This window comes from Taudactylus pleione, unplaced genomic scaffold, assembly GCF_031769625.1.
Source record: "Taudactylus pleione unplaced genomic scaffold, aTauple2 ptg000155l, whole genome shotgun sequence".
NCBI lineage: Eukaryota > Metazoa > Chordata > Amphibia > Anura > Myobatrachidae > Taudactylus > Taudactylus pleione.
This window is the reverse complement of record NW_028284557.1, coordinates 12,437,170-12,455,145: the sequence shown is the minus strand read 5'-3', so window position 1 is coordinate 12,455,145 and position 17,976 is coordinate 12,437,170. Positions and strand designations below refer to the sequence as shown.

The window sequence follows — 17,976 nt, the reverse complement described above, 5'->3', positions numbered from 1 at the left end:
CCTTCGGGAATGCCGGCGGTCGGGATGCCAGCGCCGAGATTCTGACAGGTGTTGGGATTCCGACACAGGTATTCTAAGCGCCAACATCCCATGTGCATCCCGGCACATGAATACTTGACCGCATCCCGCAATAAACACAACCATACACATCACATCTCAGCACAACCTTTGTTTCACCATTTATGTTATACGTATTAGTTACTTAATATTTTATTGGTATAATACAGTGTACAATAAAAGTTAAGTTTTAGTACTCTGTAACAACACAACTTACTAAGAATGCCCCTATAAGAGTTCTTTTTGTCCTAATTTTTGACATTATATACAATTGTAATGTAATATATAGATTTACTTTGGAGCCATCAAACACATTTAGAACAAAAAAAAACAATGTTTTGTACATATTAACAGCTTGTATCTGTGAAGATTACTATTACAGTAACTGACAGAGACCTTTTAAATATTTTATCCTAATTATTTGAAAGATACATCCTTTCTTTCAATTCTACAACATGAATGGAAGTGTAAGTACATTTGTACCAAACCACCTGAACTGTATAATCTGCCCTTCTATTTGTAAACGTCAACTAAAATCTACTAGTGTCTTTAAGACCCGGTGGAGTCTGAACAGAGCAGCACTAACTGACTGAGTGGGCAGACTAGAGAGAGCACTCAAATCACACATCATCAGCCTGCATTCCCCTAGGTTATTATTATGTGTTATATGAAGATGGGAGCTGTGAATGGAAAGAGTTTCTGATGGATATGTGCAGAGGTCTGTGAGATGCAGGAGGAGCTGATGTGCTGTCCCAAGGAGAGAAGAGTCCTGCAGGGAGCACACAGGCGGCTATTCCCGGGTACATGGCCTGTTCCAGGCTGTTCTCAGTGTCCCAGCCAGCCTGGCAATAGGAGACCCCGCAGCCCCCCTGCTCTTGGCTGATTTCTTCTTCTGTAGTCGTCTCAGTCTGCTGATACCTCGCTGGGTTACACAGTTCCCCGGGCCAGTCCTAGCTCTGCCTTTACAGGAACTTCTTATCCCCCCTCCTGTAACTTTACTTCTGTGCTCTTTTACCTGCCACCCCCTGTGCCCCTGGCATCTCCTATGCCCCCGGCCATGCTGCCCCTCATCCTCTATTCACTGTTACTCTCCCTCTGCCCCAGCTATGCACAGTACGAGCAATATAGTTTCCGCGGCTTCCCCCGCTCCGAGCTGCAGCCACTGCAGCCCACCTATGCCAAAGCTATGGACCTGTACGAGGCGGAGTCGTGGAGAGAAGCTACCCGCACGCTGGAGGCCAGTCTGAGACTTCACAGGCTGCTTGAAGACAGCGAGGCTTACTGTGGTCAGAGCTGCACGGAGGGGTCTCCCATTCCCGGCCTGGAGGCTGACGAGGGGGCTGAAGAGCCCCGGGACTGGAACCTGGAGCAGAAGTTATTTGGCCGGGTGCTGTCACGGGCTGTGTGCCTTAGGAAGTGTAAGGCTACCTTACCGGTCTTTCAGCAGCCCTATCCCGACAAGGAGACTCTGCAAGCCTTCCAGAGGAGAGACCCGTACCAGTACCTGCATTACACCTACTTCAAGGTGAGAGGGGAAAGGTCTCCTTACTGTATTTGTATTTGGGAGGTAAAACCCAGGGTGTTATTTAGTGGATGAATTCAAGATACATTACACCAGCTCTGAATTCCTTCAAGAAATTCCTCTGCCTCCTCACCCCTTCAGATCGATCCCCAAGACTAATGTATCGAGAAGATTGATATAAATTGCTGATCATTTCCTGCATTAAATACAGTCATTCTGATCCTGGAACAATTTCAAAGACCGATATAAGATTGGCGATTGACCATTTCTAATCTACACTTTTCTTTTTGAATAGGGAATATATGCAGAGAAGAGACAGGAGACTGGTTATTATTAAGGATGGCTGTGTCCACCATGTATTGGCTCTATATAAAGGTGCCTACACACTTGGCGATGTGCTCACGATCCGACATTGTGTCCGATTTTCCCTTGAACTCTCTCCAGGAGCTCCCCGGCAGTCGTGGGCACGATTTGGTGTTAAAAACTGTCCAATGTGACAAACGATCTATCATGCCTCCTAACTATTCCAGTGCATCGTGACTGAGATTGTCAGATCTGCCCTACAGCATGACAGATCTGAAGATGCGATGTATGACTTGCGGGGACACGCATCGTGATCGTGAGTGGACACTCATGATTTGGGCATATTTTAAATGATTTGTCGTCACGATGCGTTGGAATCGGGCAAATCGTGTAAAATATCGCTAAGTGTGTAGGCACCTTTAGGGCTGGCCATCGGTGGATTAGCCATTGATGGTCACCATCGATAGTACCATCGATGGTATTGCCCTCAATGGCCACCTCTGCTTTCTTACTCACTGGGAAGCGAACCAATCAGAGTTGTAGGCGGGGCTTCGTGGGTCGCATTGGTGAGCGAGCTATGTTCTGTGTCCCAGCACCAGGGAGAAAAAAAAAACAATTGCAGGACTCTGTACAATTGATGGCGGAGAACTATTGGATCTCCGCCATCGATGGAAAAAGTATTGCGGTTAACCATCTCTTGTCAATGGCCATCCCTTCCCAGTGTATAGATATCATTTCCACATATTAATACTTTTGGTCGTTGGCACATTTGTGATTATTGCTATAAGCACACCTGGTACATTTTTGTACTGGGTTTGACTTGATAATGAAATTGTATTCTAGTTATATTACCTTTACAATTGAGGTAAGTGATACTATGGGGTATGTTTAATAAGCAGCGATAACCATGTGATCCCATCAGTATGACAGTAGCGATAACCATGTGATCCCAGCAGTATGACAGTAGCGATAACCACGTGATCCCATCAGTATGACAGTTTACCGCATCCCCATAGGAAGTTGCTGGAATCGTGGTCTTTGGTCAAACAGCGCAGCTTTTGAAGCAAACATCTCAGGATAGTTTTATGCTTACTTACCTTGCTGTGCCTCTGCAATGCCTTGTTACAATGTTCTGCGTACAATAACCATTGGAAATACTCATAGTTCACTAGGCATGTGTGTCCTTATCGACTTGCACATGCCCAGTATGGAGATAGGTTGAAATTATTACTGTGCCTGTGCAGGTACTCCATACTACTCATGCGCAGTATACTTTTACATGGTCCCCGCCATGAAGCCTCAAACCGGGGAATTACACGTGGGCTTTCATGTTTGGGCCACATTTGCACTTCACATTGCAAGATATCAGTACTTTAGTGATTTGTAGCCGTAACCTGTTTACAGCAGTGGTATATATTGATTCTTAGCGCTGCATGTTGGTAAATATACCCCAATGTTTTCATACATATGTGTTTTATATTGGCCTTGCACATGAATGTATTGACATCAAGTGGTCTATTCATAGAGCAGTGAAAAGCCCTGTTTATCTGAAAACAGGGCTTTTCACTGCTATCGGCAATTCATAAAGTGGGTTACCGTGGAGAAGGTTATTCCTTCACCTGCAGGACCCCTGCTTCGTGTATGAATCGCATCACCATACTTTTTTATGGTGAGTGTGACTCATAGAAGAACGGAAAGCTCAGCTTTCCGTTCCTCTGCTGTGTAAAGATTCGCCATCTCAGGATGGCGTAGTATGTACAGAGAAACAAAAAGAGCCCCCTTTAAACCAGCAGCCTTTGCAGCAGGTCTGACGCTGAAGACAGGACCATTGGAACCCTGGATACCAGATCGCATCGCCGGAAAGGTAAGTATACATGAATTGCTACTTAGCAAAGCTATATATCGCATCGAACTGATGCGATATATGCGATCATTTACGCTAAACTCATTCATTTGCGCTAAACTGTATTTATGTAACAAGTCCACAGTAAAATAATCAATACCTGTATATTTCTGCAAGAGCTCAAGAAAAATGGCTGCATAGAGCAGACTCCTGGGAGGAACTAAAAAGAGCTCCAGGTGGCAGTGAGCTTTAAGTAAAGTGTTTATGATTATGGAACACAAGCAGAGAGATATTTTTAAGGCAACTGAACCCCAAATTTGACATGAGATTTTCAAGTACTGGGAATCATAAGGCAAAACATTTAGTGTTAATTAGGCACTCCAGTTCATATTTGTGCTGCTACTGCCACTAACATAACTATCTGTGGCATTTTTCAGTCATGTGGGAAAGTAATTTTGAGTAATTTAAACTTCTGTGACATCATTGACCCTGCCCCATATTCAGGGCCGTCAGGATCTCTGACGGGCTAGGGTACTGGTTGGGGGCTCCACTCTCAGCACAGAGAAGGGGTATCACCACCATAGTAAGGGAGCACCTGAATCCTTCTCTCTAGCCACTACCACTAGCCACATTGGTATAGCTGCGCAGCGGCACATTGGGCAGTGAGAGGAGACTGCTGCAGCAGCGGTCTCTGCTCTCTAGCTGCCCAATGTGCTGCACTGCTGTACCAGTCAGTGGTAGTCGACAGACCAGTGGGGGAGGTCCCTAAGTGGTACCCACTGCCCGACCCCTCTCAGCATCCTGCCCATATTTGAATAAACCATTCTGTCCAGTGCATTTCTGCAAACCTGACTGTTATTTAATTTACAGAAACACATCTCTACAAAAATGCCTAACATGACAATACACAGACATTAAGATTAACCAGTTATCACCTGTTTAACTTATTTTCCATGTGGATCATCACTCTCCTCACAAAACTGCTACAAAGCACAAAAAAACACTTCTTGACATTAAAATATATATATATATATATATATATATATATATATATATATACACAAAATGCAATCTGATTACTAAAAATAAGTGATAATTAAGGGTTGGAGTAGAATTTTACGAATTCTGCTTCAATTGCCCTTTAGTAAATTTGGGTGATACTAAAATAATGTGAAAAAGGTGTGAAAACACCCTTTTTCACTTTATTTTAGTAAAAATAATGATAATAAATAGAGCCCTTAGACACTCCCTTGGTCATTGTGATCATAACCCCACCATGACGTGGGCTCTCCCCATCTTCACAGGGGGAGCGCCCACAGTTGCTAAATACAATGCTTCCATCCCAAATTTACATACTCTCCTGGAAGTTTCAGGAGACTCATGATTTTCGGGTATTCCCCCGCTCCTACGGAAAAGTAGGTGGATCGCCTGCATCCCGTATACTTAGTAGTAAGATAATAGGCTCACGGGTCCGTATGGATGGGGCGGGCCTAAAATGAGACAGCTGCATCATTTTAGTCCCCTAATGGCATAAAGAGCCCCTAAATGGCCAGCTTCATCTCCTATCCGGGCTTCTCTCAGAGAGGAGAATTAATGTTCTATCCCTATGTAGATTTAGTAGCATTTTGCATCTTAGAACTCTTAGAGAAGCAGAATGGGGTAGGAGGTGTGCTTGCGAGCATTGGCCAAGTACAGTAAGGACTGTACACAAATATAGCTCATGTAGACCACAACAAAGATGAACATCCATCCAGCTCCACATGCTGTCCAAATCTACATCAGCCCTGCTGTTGCAGGGAAGCATTGAAGGGCATTAATGAACGCACTTCTAATGCTTTGTTACAGTAAAAATAAGCACCGGGGACAAGCCCTTAGCAGTCTACGGAGCTGCTGCTGTTAATTATGCCAGTTTTTGTCATAGGTTAGGTGTTTTCACGTTTACCTATAAAAGATACATATAAAGTGAATGAAATGTAGCTCCAGAAATTTACACAAGTGACTAACATTATTCTGGTACTGTAACAGCAAATTATTTACACTCAACAAACCAGTATCATATAGAAATTCATTTTGTGTGTGAAATCTTATATGTTGTTGAACAAATGTTTTCATATTTTGTTACTTATTTGTTTTTCTAAATCCCTGTTTTGTTCAAGGAAGTTTTGGGATAAGCGTAAAACTTTGTGAGGTATCAGCAGCTATTACATTAACAGGGCAGGGAGGCTGAGATGGTAACTGCCAGTAACTTCTATCATTTGGTGTATCTGTGGTTGATCTGCAGCTCACATTTCACAGTACAGGATGGGGACTGCCACGTATACAGATATGCACTGAATCTGCCTGAAGGGTTCCCTTCTATCCCATAGGCACTGTCTGCTATATGATTCCCAGATGCAAAAGTCTCTGTTAATACACTTAGAAATCCATATGGACTGCACATTTCAGCCTGTTGCTGCTCATATAAAGGTTTCCAAACCTAAAGTACTATTTTATATATAGAATTTATATGTTCAAGAACTTATTTCAGATAAAGTAAGGGATGGTAAGGGAGATCCTTTTCCTTTGCGCAGCAGACTTCCTGTCCTATAATCCCACTGGAAGACACTGAAATCGTTCTGTATTTTTTTTTGTCTGTTGTAATTATGCAGCATTATACACACTTCATAGCTGTAGAGGGTCCAGGAAACTGTCAGTGTGCTCTGCCAGACTTCCTGGAGGCTTGATGACGTTATTCACGATGAATCGCATCAATGTGGCCCCAGCTCTATTACTACAGCACTTCCTATCCGGACTGAAATAAAAATTTTGGCAAGTATTGTGGCAGCCACAAGTCACATTATAAAATATATCAGTCCCACTAACATGACTGGACACACTAAATCGCACTTCCAGCATAACCATACGCCTGATCTACTTCCAACTGTCACTCCACAAGTCTAAACAATAGCATCACTTACTGAGAACTAATACTACTAGAAAAGCAGCACACCACTGCCTCACAGACAGAAATACACACCCTACATCATCTCCACATAGAACTACAGTGCCTTGAAAAAGTATTCACCCCCCTTTGCATCTTTCATGTTTTGTTGCCTCACAACCTGGAATAAAATGGATTGTATGAAGGTGTGCATCATTTCATTCACAGAACATGCCTACAACTGTGAAGTTGTGTTTTTTTATATTGTGAATCAAACAACATTTAGGACAACATAACAGAAACTTCAGCGTGCATAACTATTCACCTCCCTAAAGTCAGTACTTTGTCGAGCCACCTTTTGCGGCAATTACAGCTGCAAGTCGCTTTGGATAAGTCTCTATGAGTTTGCTACATCTTGCCCCTGGGATTTTTGCCCATTCCTCAAGGCAAAACTGCTCCAGCTCCTTCATGTTGGATGGTTTCCGCTTGTGAACAGCAAGTCTGACCACAGATTCTCAATTGGATTGAGATCTGGGCTTTGGCTAGGCCATTCTAACACATTTAAATGTTTCCCCTTAAACCACTCAAGTGTTGCTTTAGCAGTATGCTTCGGGTTATTGTCCTGCTGGAAGGTGAACCTCCGTCCCAGTCTCAAATCACAGGCAGACTGAAACAGGTTTTGCTCAAGAATATCCCTGTCCATCTTTCCATCGACTCAAATCAGTTTCCCAGTCCCTGCTGCTGAAAAACATCCCCACAGCATGATGCTGCCACCACCATGTTTCACTGTGGGGATGGTGTTCTTGGGGTGATGGGATGTGTTGTATTTGCGCCAGACATAGCGTTTTCCTTGGTGGCCGAAAAGTTAAATTTTAGTCTCATCTGACCAGAGCACCTTCCTCCATACATTTGGGGAGTCACCCGCATACCTTTTGGCAAACTCAAATAGTGTCTTCTTATTTTTATCACTAAGTAATGTTTTTTTCGTGGCCACTCTTCCATAAAGCCCAGCTCTATGGAGTGTACGGCTTATTGTGGTCACATGCACAGATACACCAGTCTCTGCTGTGGAACTCTGCAGCTCCTTCAGGGTTACCTTTGGTCTCTGTGCTGCTTCTCTGATTAATGCCCTCCTTGCCCGGTCTGTGAGTTTTGGTGGGCAGCCCTCTCTTGGCAGGTTTGTTGTGGTACCATGTTCTTTCCATTTGTTGATGATGGAATTGATGGTGCTCCGGGGGATCATCAAAGATTTGGATATTTTTTTATAACCCAACCCAGAATTGTACTCCTCAACAACTTTGTCCCTGACTTGTTTGGAGAGCTCCTTGGTCTTCATGGCGTGATGCCTCTTGCTTAGTGGTATTGCAGCCTCTGGGGCCTTTCAGTAAAGGTGTATTTATGTTGACAGATCATGTGACACTTAGATTTCACACAGGTGGTATGTGACTTCTGAAGGTAATTGGTTGCACCAGAACTTTTCAGGGGCTTCATAGCAAAGGGGGTGATTACATATGCACATGCCAATTTTCAGAATTTTATTTATAAAGATTTTTTTATATAATATATATATTTCTCATTTCACTTCACCAAATTAGACTATTTTGTGCAGATTAATCACATAAAATTCAGTTTAAAAAAATAAATAAATTACAGGTTGTAATTTAACAAAAAAAGGTAAAAAGCCAAGGGGGGTGAATACTTTTGCAAGGCACTGTATTTAATCACAACAGGGGCCATTTTATAAAATAGATATAGCACTCTTGGGTGTGTGGTCGTACTCTGGTATACACACGGCTTGGGTGGTTGAACAACAAGGTTTGCGTATATCAGAGAGCAACCGCACATTCAAGGTGCTCCATCATGCTGGAAAAGACATTGTTCGTCACCAAACTGTTCTTGGATGGTTGGGAGAAGTTGCTTTTGGAGGATGTTTTGGTACCATTCTTTATTCATGGCTGTGTTCTTAGGCAAAATTGTGAGTGATCCCACTCTCTTGGCTGAGAAGCAACCCCCCACATGAATGGTCTCAGGATGTTTTACTGTTGGCATGATACAGGACTGATGGTAGCCCTCACCTTTCCTTCTCTGGACAAGCGGTTTTCCACATGCCCCAAACAATCTGAAAGGGGATTCATCAAAGAAAATAACTTTACCCCAGTCCTCAGTAGTCTAATCCCTGTACCTTTTGCAGAATATCAGTCTGTCCCTGATGTTTTTCCTGGAGAGAAGTGGCTTCTTTGCTGCCTTTCTTGAGATCAGGCCATCCTCCAAAAGTCTTCGCCTCACTGTGCGTGAAGATGCACTCACACCTGCCTGCTGCCATTCCTGAGCAAGCTCTGCACTGGTGGTGCCCCGATCCAGCAGCTGAATCAACTTTAGGAGACGGTCCTGGTGCTTGCTGGACATTCTTGGGCGCCCTTGAGCTGTCACGCTCTGCTCCGAAGATTCCCATACTGATGGGCTGAAAGCTGAGGTCCCAGGTTGAGGGAGGAATCAGAGATGAGGGGTCTGAATGTAAGTTCTCCTCATCCACAAGTATCGGATGTTGACGAGACCTGACCAAAGGTGCAGAGTCTAACCTGCCACCAGTGATCCCTCCAAGCAGGATATGGGTTTAGCTGCTCCTGGCAAGCAGGTCGCGGCCCTTTGGTCAGGTATCCGATATGAGTGGGAAATGGAGAGAGGTACACTGCTATGGCCCAGAGGTACTTTGGAGAAGTACTAATATGTATTCTATACCTTTCGGTACAGAGTTGGCACAATGGGGATTGCTTCCAGTATTGGTACAGAATGACAAGGGAAGATCCGCTAAGGAGTAGGATACTCTGCTGGCACTAGAGGAGGGTGGAGTGTGGATACTGGTGCACCATTGGTACAGAAGGTGATTCAGAGGTTGTACTCAGCTGGTGTGTACATAGTACACGATGTGCGAATCTAGATGCACCGGACAGTGGTTCCGAAGTTGTACCCAGTTGTTGTGTACTGAGTACACAATGTGCAAATCCAGACGTACTGGTGGATGGCTCTGTATGTAATTGTACTCAGTTGTGTGTACTGAGTACACAAGGTGCAAATCTAGATGCACCCTAGGATGGTTCAGTATTTGTACTCAGTTGTGTTTACCGAATACACAACGTGCAAATCCAGAAGCACCGGAGGATGGTATCGAGATGATATTTGGCAATAACTCGAGTGTGAGGAACAGGAACCTGGAACGGAATGACAACAAGCATACACCAGTAGTGACAACATTGCACATGGGCTCTGGACACCAGGCAACTTCCTGGTGTCCAGAGCCCAGTTATATACCCTAAGGTAGCAGTTCATTGGAGATCAGCGTCAGCTGACTGAGACTACGCTACCAATGGTTGAAGGAACAGTCAGGTGATAAAAACTAACATGGTGACGCCCATGACGGAAACCAAGACATGGAGCCACACATGGAAGTCCAAGAGAACCTAAGGCAAAATCCTCAGCGCGTCACCTGCCGCTGCACCTGACGTCTGACCGTACGAGAAGTCAGGGGAAGCTGGTGCTGGGGTGAGTAACGGACGATCCTAGGCCAAACTTTGACAGCAGCCTTCTTCACAACTATTGAACCTCTCTCCTTGAAGTCCTTGATGATCCGATAAATGGTTGATTTAGGTGCAATCTTACTAGCAGCAATATCCTTGCCTGTGAAGCCCTTTTTGTGCAAAGCAATGATGACTGCACGTGTTTCCTTACAGGTAACCATGGTTAACAGAGGAAGTACAATGATTTCAAACTCCACCCTCCTTTTAAAGCTTCCAGTCTGTTATTCTAACTCAGGGCCTGATTCAGAGCCGCTCGTAAGCGGCCGCTCGTTCGCTCCGAGCGATGTTTGCCCAACTGCGCATGCGTACGGATCGTTATACGCATGTGCGAACCAGTCAGTGCGGTCGAAATTCATGTGCTCGCAAAATAGCAAATGCCTGATAATTTGAGTGCCAGAAAGAGGCGTATGTGGGTGGTAACAGGGGAAGGTGCTTGAAAACGGGGAGTGGAGATCCGAACGCAGGCGTGCTTAAAGGTCAAAACGGGCGTTTTATGGGTGTGCATAATTAAAACAGCAGCGTCATTGACCACGTCACTGGGTTATTTAATAGCCAGAACTGCTCGCAAAATTATGGTAGCAAAAACCAACCACAAGAATAGCGAGCAGTTCATACCCTGGTCGATGTACTTGATTAATCTAATAAATAGCGGACATGACGTAGGATGCGAGCGGCCAGGGGGCGTAGTTTCCCAAAAAACGACCGCAAGATTTGTTCGCTCGTTCAGACCTAGAGGCGTGAACAGACCGCAAAGAGCGAACGGTTCATTTGAATAGCCACCCCTATTTTCTGGACGAGCGAGCGCTAATTGCGTCCGGCTCTGAATCAGGCCCTCAATCAGCATGTCAGAGTGATCTCCCACCTTGTCCAAGCCATCAACACTCTCACCTGTGTTAACGAGAGAATCACTGACATGATGTCAGCTGGTCCTTTCGTTGGCAGGGCTGAAATGCAGTGGAAATGTTGGTTTTGGGATTAAGGCCCTGATTCAGACCCGCTCGCAGGTTTGAAGGGCGTTTTTTTTATTTTTTTTGTTCGGCCTTCTGGCCGCTCTTTAAGCTGTGGGTGACCACCCACAGCTTTTGCGAGCAGCCAGGTGATGGTCGCGACCATCGGGCTTGCGATGAGACCCTTGTGGTAGGGTCTCATCTGCCGCAAGCCCCAGTGAGCTTCCGGCTCCAATAGAGCCGGAAGCTCACCACTGACATCACATCACTCCTCCGTTTGGCCAGCCACCCCCCCCCCCGACCCGCCTACTAAACGGGGCGAGCTGTCGATCAACATCGACAGCCGCACCTTTTGGATGCGAGCGCTGGAGCAAGTGATTTCTCGCTCGCTTCGGGGCTCGCACACGACTCGCGTACGCACTGCCCAACCATCGACCTGCTTGCAAGCGGGTCTGAATCATGCCCTAAGTTCATTATCATGGCAAAGAGGGACTTTGCAATTAATTTTCTATTACGTTATACTGATTATATCCAACAGAATAGTAATAGTAAATAGGGGTTGTTCCCAAGTTAGCTCCAGTATTAGTTTTGCTGTATAAATAGCTTGTGTGGAGGCACTAAAACTAAAGAGTACTGTAACCCTCGGGTATTATATCTGCTTTCATTCTCACATCAATCTTACTAAGGGGGAGATGTGTGAAAGCTTGGAGAGAGATAAGGTACCAACCAATCGGCTCCTAACTGTCAATTTTCAAGAAGATGGGTCTATTTACTAAGCCTTGGATGGAAATAAAGTGAATGGAGATAAAGTCAATCAGCTCCTAACTGCCATGTTACAGGCTGTGTTTGAAAAATGAGTTAGGAGCTGGTTGGCTGGTACTTTATCTCCATCCAAGGCATAGTAATAGACCCCGGAGCGTGTAACTTAACAGTGAGGAGCTGATTGTTTGGTACTTTACCTCTCTCCACTTTATCTCTCTCCAAGCTTTGATACATCTACCCCTAAAGTCAATGGGGTGGGGGTTTACACAAGTTTGGGTGATGCAGAATTGTAAGTATTTCAGGTGCATCTATGGGCTATGCAGAGTTGACTGTAAGGGATATATTTACTAAGTGAGAGTTTTAAGAAGTGGAGATGTTGCCCATAGCAACCAATCAGATTCTAGCTAGTACCTTCTAAAAGGTGCTAGTTAAATGTTAAATAAAATCTGATTGGTTGCTATGGGCAACATCTCCATTTCTAAAAACTCTCACTTTAGTAAATTTACCCCTAAGTGTGAAGGGCTGGTGTAAGTGCACACTAATGATGATGATGACAGGTATCAAAATGGATAGATGAGGTCCACTCACAAAGATGCATACAGCTCTGCATATGGATGGACATACAGATTTTATTCCTGTGTACATAATTGATCATCTGCAGGTGAGTTGCGTTAAACTCTGCTTAAAACCCCTTGTGTTTATCCACAAACTTTGTTATGGTTAACTTGCAAAAATAGAATACATTTTAAGAACATTAACTTACTGCGATTGGGGTTGACAGCTGATATGAATCTATGGGGGTGATTGAATAGTTTTTTTAGTCACGGTAATTAATGGGTGCCAAATGTAGCAATTCAATCGTTTTTGGTCGCCCATTATTTATCGCGATTGTCGCGTCTAATTAGACAGCGTAAAACGGCTAAACCCATCTAAAGTACTGGTTAGGTTTCCCAAACAGCAGTAAGGGTGGCCAAACCACGGACTTATTGCACATTTCTGCTAACCACCTCAGGAGGGTGCGAGCAGAAATGCCGGTGGCTATCGAGCCTGAATGGCACAACAATTGAATTGCTTCATCGGGCCCCCATCACTGACAGCTGCCAGAACAAACAATTTAATTCCCCCTATGTGTTAAGAGGAAAATTGCTAGCCTGTGTCAGCCTCCCCTATATCTTTTATGGATTCTCCACAGTACTAGTGTTTAAAGAGCTTTTCATAACTTATACCCTGAAATGCATCATTACACATTTTTGTCCGGAGTGGGCAATCCACCTTTTCTGAAAACTGTGTATAGGCTTTCACAAATTGAAAGTAACTTGTTTGAATCATTCCATGTTTTATAGACCAATGCATTGGAAAAGGCAGTGTCTGCAGCCCACACATATTTACAGAAAAATCCCGAACACGAGATGACTGTGCGATACATGAATTACTACAAAACCTTGCTGGACGTTGATGAGTTTCTTATAGATCTGGAGGCTAAACCATTTGAGGCAAGTTGTTTTGCTAATAATTAATTTGGTAAGCTTATGTTGCTTGGTTGCCATTTACTTCTCTAAAGCAATATCAAGGCAAAGAGAAGAAAGTCTCATCATGTTTATTAAAACGCTGAAGGAAACACAGTGTATTAAAAGTTACAGAATGATGGAATACATTCACTAACCTTTATATAAAGAGAGAACCTCAGTGTACCTGAGACGTTCTTATCCTGTAGATGTACTTGCAAGGAAACTGTGGCCTCACTGTCGGGCTACCAACAAGCATGAGAATTAGAAAAGAGAGTGCTGTGATGCCGCCAGTCTCAATCCCGACGCTGGAAGCCCGTCGTATTTCGACAGTCCGAACAAAGGTAAGCCGGGGCGCCCTTAGTGTTAGCCACGGGGGAGAGTATTAGGTTTAGGAAGCATAGCGGTGTTAGCATTGGGAGGGGTGGTTAGGGTTAGGCACCACTGGGGGGTTCGGGTTAGGCACTAAGGGGGGATACTAGCCACTAACTTGGAGGGTTGGGGTGCAGGGCGGGATTGTTACGGTTAGGCTACAAAAAGGGAGGGTTAGGTGGATAAGGGGGGAGGGTATGTATACTTACCTGACCCCTGTCAGGATACCTACCATCGGGATGCCGCTGTTGGTATTTTGACAGTAGGCATCCCGACACCCGCCATTACGTACCGATTCCCTGTGTAGAAAGGCATAACTTTGGGGAAAGGCTATGGTCATGGTAGGCACAAGGAGCAAAGTCTCAGACAGTCCAGTGTCACCAATACAGACAGAAAGGGTAAGGCTGAGTTAGTAAAAGGTAAATCCAGTGACACATAGTTTAAAAAACTAATAACGAGACTAGAATCACTGAAACTGAATGGACTGGACATAGCTAGTGGCGGCTAGGAGGCAGGCAGAGAATACTGGCCGGCCGCTCCGATTGAGCCTTCCTCCTGGCTTGTGCGACCCCAAATGTCTAATAAAATACCATCCCAGAAGGAGTATGGCATCCTGCCCCCCAGCCCAGCTCATCAGCAGTCATGTGCAGCGCAGCAGGGAGAAGCGGGAGGAAGGGGGGTACCCAGCCAGGAGGTTGAACTGTGTCAAGAGCCGCTCAGGCTCAGCCACACTTCTCTGCTGCAGGTTGCCCGCTGCCTGTCACACAGTTTGACAAGCACAGCGGCAGCCGGCAGCAGCAACGATGACTCAGCAGCAGCTGCATGGAGAGCGCCTCTCCAGCCTGGCGCCTCCGTGCTGAGTGAGCTGCGCCGGCGCTGGTTTTGGGAGCAACAGAAATATGACCAGTTATAGCACTCTCATTCTTTAGTGGTTGTCGTATCTATCAGAAAAAGTGCATTTATTTGTATGGCTGTTCATGCACATTATGGGGCTAATCCGAAGGTGCACACCGTGGCTGTGTCTTTGTACAATGCTAATTTCAGCCTCCTTCTTGTGTAGTAGCGTGTGCCGGAATGTGCAATCCCTGAGACACCCACTTGAAATGCCCATGCATGCTGTAACACAATGCCTGTGGTTCTGAGCAATCCACCATCGATGCTTGCACCAGCCCTATGTGAGGTGCAGGGCCGGATTAAAGGCAGGGTGACAGGGCCCCCACACACTGTCCCCAACCCCTGGCCACATGCCCTAGGTCAGGTCCGGCTAAAAAGGTTGGTCGCAATTTACTGGAAGCTCGCGGAGCTCCTGCATGTAGATCGCGACCAACTTACTGGAAGATAACAGGCAATGCTGGCCTCTGAATCCTCTGATTGCTTCATAGGCCAGCATTCCCAGTGATGCATTGCGCGGGTGACGTCATGACGTCACCCACGATGAGAGGAGCCTGCGAGCCTTTACTGGATCCAGTTAGATCCAGCGGGCAGCAGCAGCAACGGTGGGACCCAGGAGCCCTGACAGCGTTGAACGAAGACAGGTACCTTTTTTCCATAGGGGTGGGGAGGTGCAACTAGTACTGGGGGCACTACTTTAGGGTGCATGACTACAGGGGGTATTGAAGAAGAGGCACAACTACTGGGGGCATTGCAGGGGGCACAACTACAGGAGGCATTGCAGAAGGGGCACAACTACTGGGGCATTGGAGAAGGGGCACAACTACAGGAGGCATTGGAGAAGGGGCACAACTACAGGGGGCACTGCAGAAGGGGTACAACTACTGGGGGCATTGTAGAAGGGGCACAACTACAGGGGGCGTTGCAGAACGGGTACAACTACTGGGGGCATTGCAGAAGGGGCACAACTACTATATGTATAATATATATGCGCGTGTGTGAGTATTCACCCCCCTTGGCTTTTTACCTCTTTTGTTACATTACAACCTGTATTTTTTATTTTTTTTATCGGAATTTTATTTCATGGATCTGCACAAAATAGTCTAATTTGGTGAAGTGAAATGAGAAAAATATATATAAAAAAGAATCTTTATAAACAAAATTCTGAAAATTGGCATGTGCATATGTAATCACCCCCTTTGCTATAAAGCCCCTCAAAAGTTCTGGTGCAACCAATTACCTTCAGAAGTCAGAAGTGAAGTGCAACAGTGTGAAATCTAAGTGTCACATGATCTGTCAGTACAAACACAACTTTTCTGAAAGGCCCCAGAGGCTGCAGCACCACTAAGCAAGAGGCATCACACCATGAAGACCAAGGAGCTCTCCAAACAAGTCAGGGACAAAGGTGTTGAGAAGTTGGGTTATAAAAAAAATATCCAAATCTTTGATGATCCCCCGAAGCACCATCAAATCCATCATCATCAATGGAAACAACATGGTACCACAACAAACCTGCCAAGAGAGGGCCGCCCACCAAAACTCACAGACCGAGCAAGGATGGCATTAATCAGAGTGGCAGCACAGAGACCAAAGGTAACCCTGAAGGAGCTGCAGAGTTCCACAGCAGAGACTGGTGTATCTGTGCATGTGACCACAATAAGCTGTACACTCCATAGAGCTAGACTTGATGGAAGAGTGGCCAGAAAAAAGCCATTACTTAAGGTGCATACACACGTAACGATTTTTTTAACGATTTAACTATAACGACATCGTTTATAAAATCGTTCATATTTTTAAGGTGAACGATGAACGATAATCTTTCATGCGCGTTTATGTTTGTAGTTCATTCTGACTGTTCAACAAATTATTTTCGTTCAGAAAATCATTCATGTTGTACAGAATGAACGATGTCCATTCACTGTATTAAAAAAATCGTTCATTGTTTATGAAAATCGTTCATTAATTCTATAACCAACGATTTTTATAAACTATTTTTATTCTCTTTTTCAAGGGAAAATCTGGCCGAAAATCGTTCACTAAAATCGTTGGTTACTAACATCGTTGTGTGTGTATGCACAGTGATAAAAATAAGAAGACGCGATTTGAGTTTGCCAAAAGGCATATGGGCGACTTCCCAAATGTATGGAGGAAGGTGCTCTGGTCAGATGAGACTAAGGGCCTGATTCAGACCCTCTCGCAAGCGGCTGCTCGCTCGTACACGACCGATGTTATGCAATTGCGCATGCATATGCATCGTAGTGCGCGAACTAGTTCCAGCGACCGGGAAGCGCTCACTTGCCCAGCAAAGACAGCCCAGTGGAATGAGTGACAGGACAGGGTGGTAACAGGGGCAAGCCAGTAGTAACATGGAGTGGAGGTGCAAACACAGGCGTGCCTGAGTGTTTCAACGCCGTTTCAGAGGCGTGCATAATTAACAGGCAGCGTCATAGTACACGTTACCTGGCTGGATTATACACTGAAGGGCTCGCAGTGCTTGCGGTATGGTAAGTCAACCGCAAGCGCTGCGGTCAGATGTGATGGAACCTGATGTACCGATGGTTATATATACTTCCTGGAGATTACGTTTGCTAGTGGGCGGCTAAAGACAGGCTGGTGAGCGTCTATGAACACAAAGTGATCGCTCGCCAAGACAAAGTGGGTATGCTTATGCCTTGCTGTGCGATCGCCTCCCTTGACGTCACTTAGCTGAATTTCCATACGCTGGAAGTGGGTCTGAACCAGGTCCTAGAATTGAACTTTTCGGCCACCAAGGAAAACTCTATGTATGGTGCAAACCCAACACATCCCATCACCCCAAGAACACCATCCCCACAGTGAAACATGGTGGTGGCAGCATCATGCTGTGGGGATATTTTTCAGCAGCAGGGACTGGGAAACTGATTCGAGTCGAGGGAAAGATGGATGGTGCTAAATACAGGAATATTCTTGAGCAAAACCTGTTTCAGTCTGCCTGTGATTTGAGACTGGGACGGAGGTTCACCTTCCAGCAGGACAATGACCCGTAGCATACTGCTAAAGCAACACTCGAGTGGTTTAAGGGGAAACATTTAATGTGTTGGAATGGCCTAGTCAAAGCCCAGATCTGAATCCAATTGAGAATCTGTGGTCAGACTTGAAGATTGCTGTTCACAAGCGGAAATCATCCAACATAAAGGAGCTGGAGCAGTTTTACCTTGAGGAATGTGCAAAAATCCCAGGGGCAAGATGTAGCAAGCTCATAGAGACTTATCCAAAACGACTTGCAGCTGTAATTGCCGC

At 45.2% G+C, this 17,976-nt stretch overlaps 1 protein-coding gene across 1 annotated transcript in view; it reads left to right on the top strand.

The window, feature by feature from the left end:
* Positions 1-624: 624 nt before the first annotated feature.
* The window catches only part of P3H4 (prolyl 3-hydroxylase family member 4 (inactive)), a 32,824-nt gene continuing 15,472 nt past the window's right edge, over positions 625-17,976 (top strand). The window contains exons 1-2 of the mRNA XM_088474689.1: positions 625-1,582; positions 13,273-13,422. Coding sequence (XP_088330815.1) covers positions 1,103-1,582; positions 13,273-13,422 — 630 coding nt within the window. The 5' untranslated portion in view covers positions 625-1,102. The remainder of the gene's footprint in view (positions 1,583-13,272; positions 13,423-17,976) is intronic.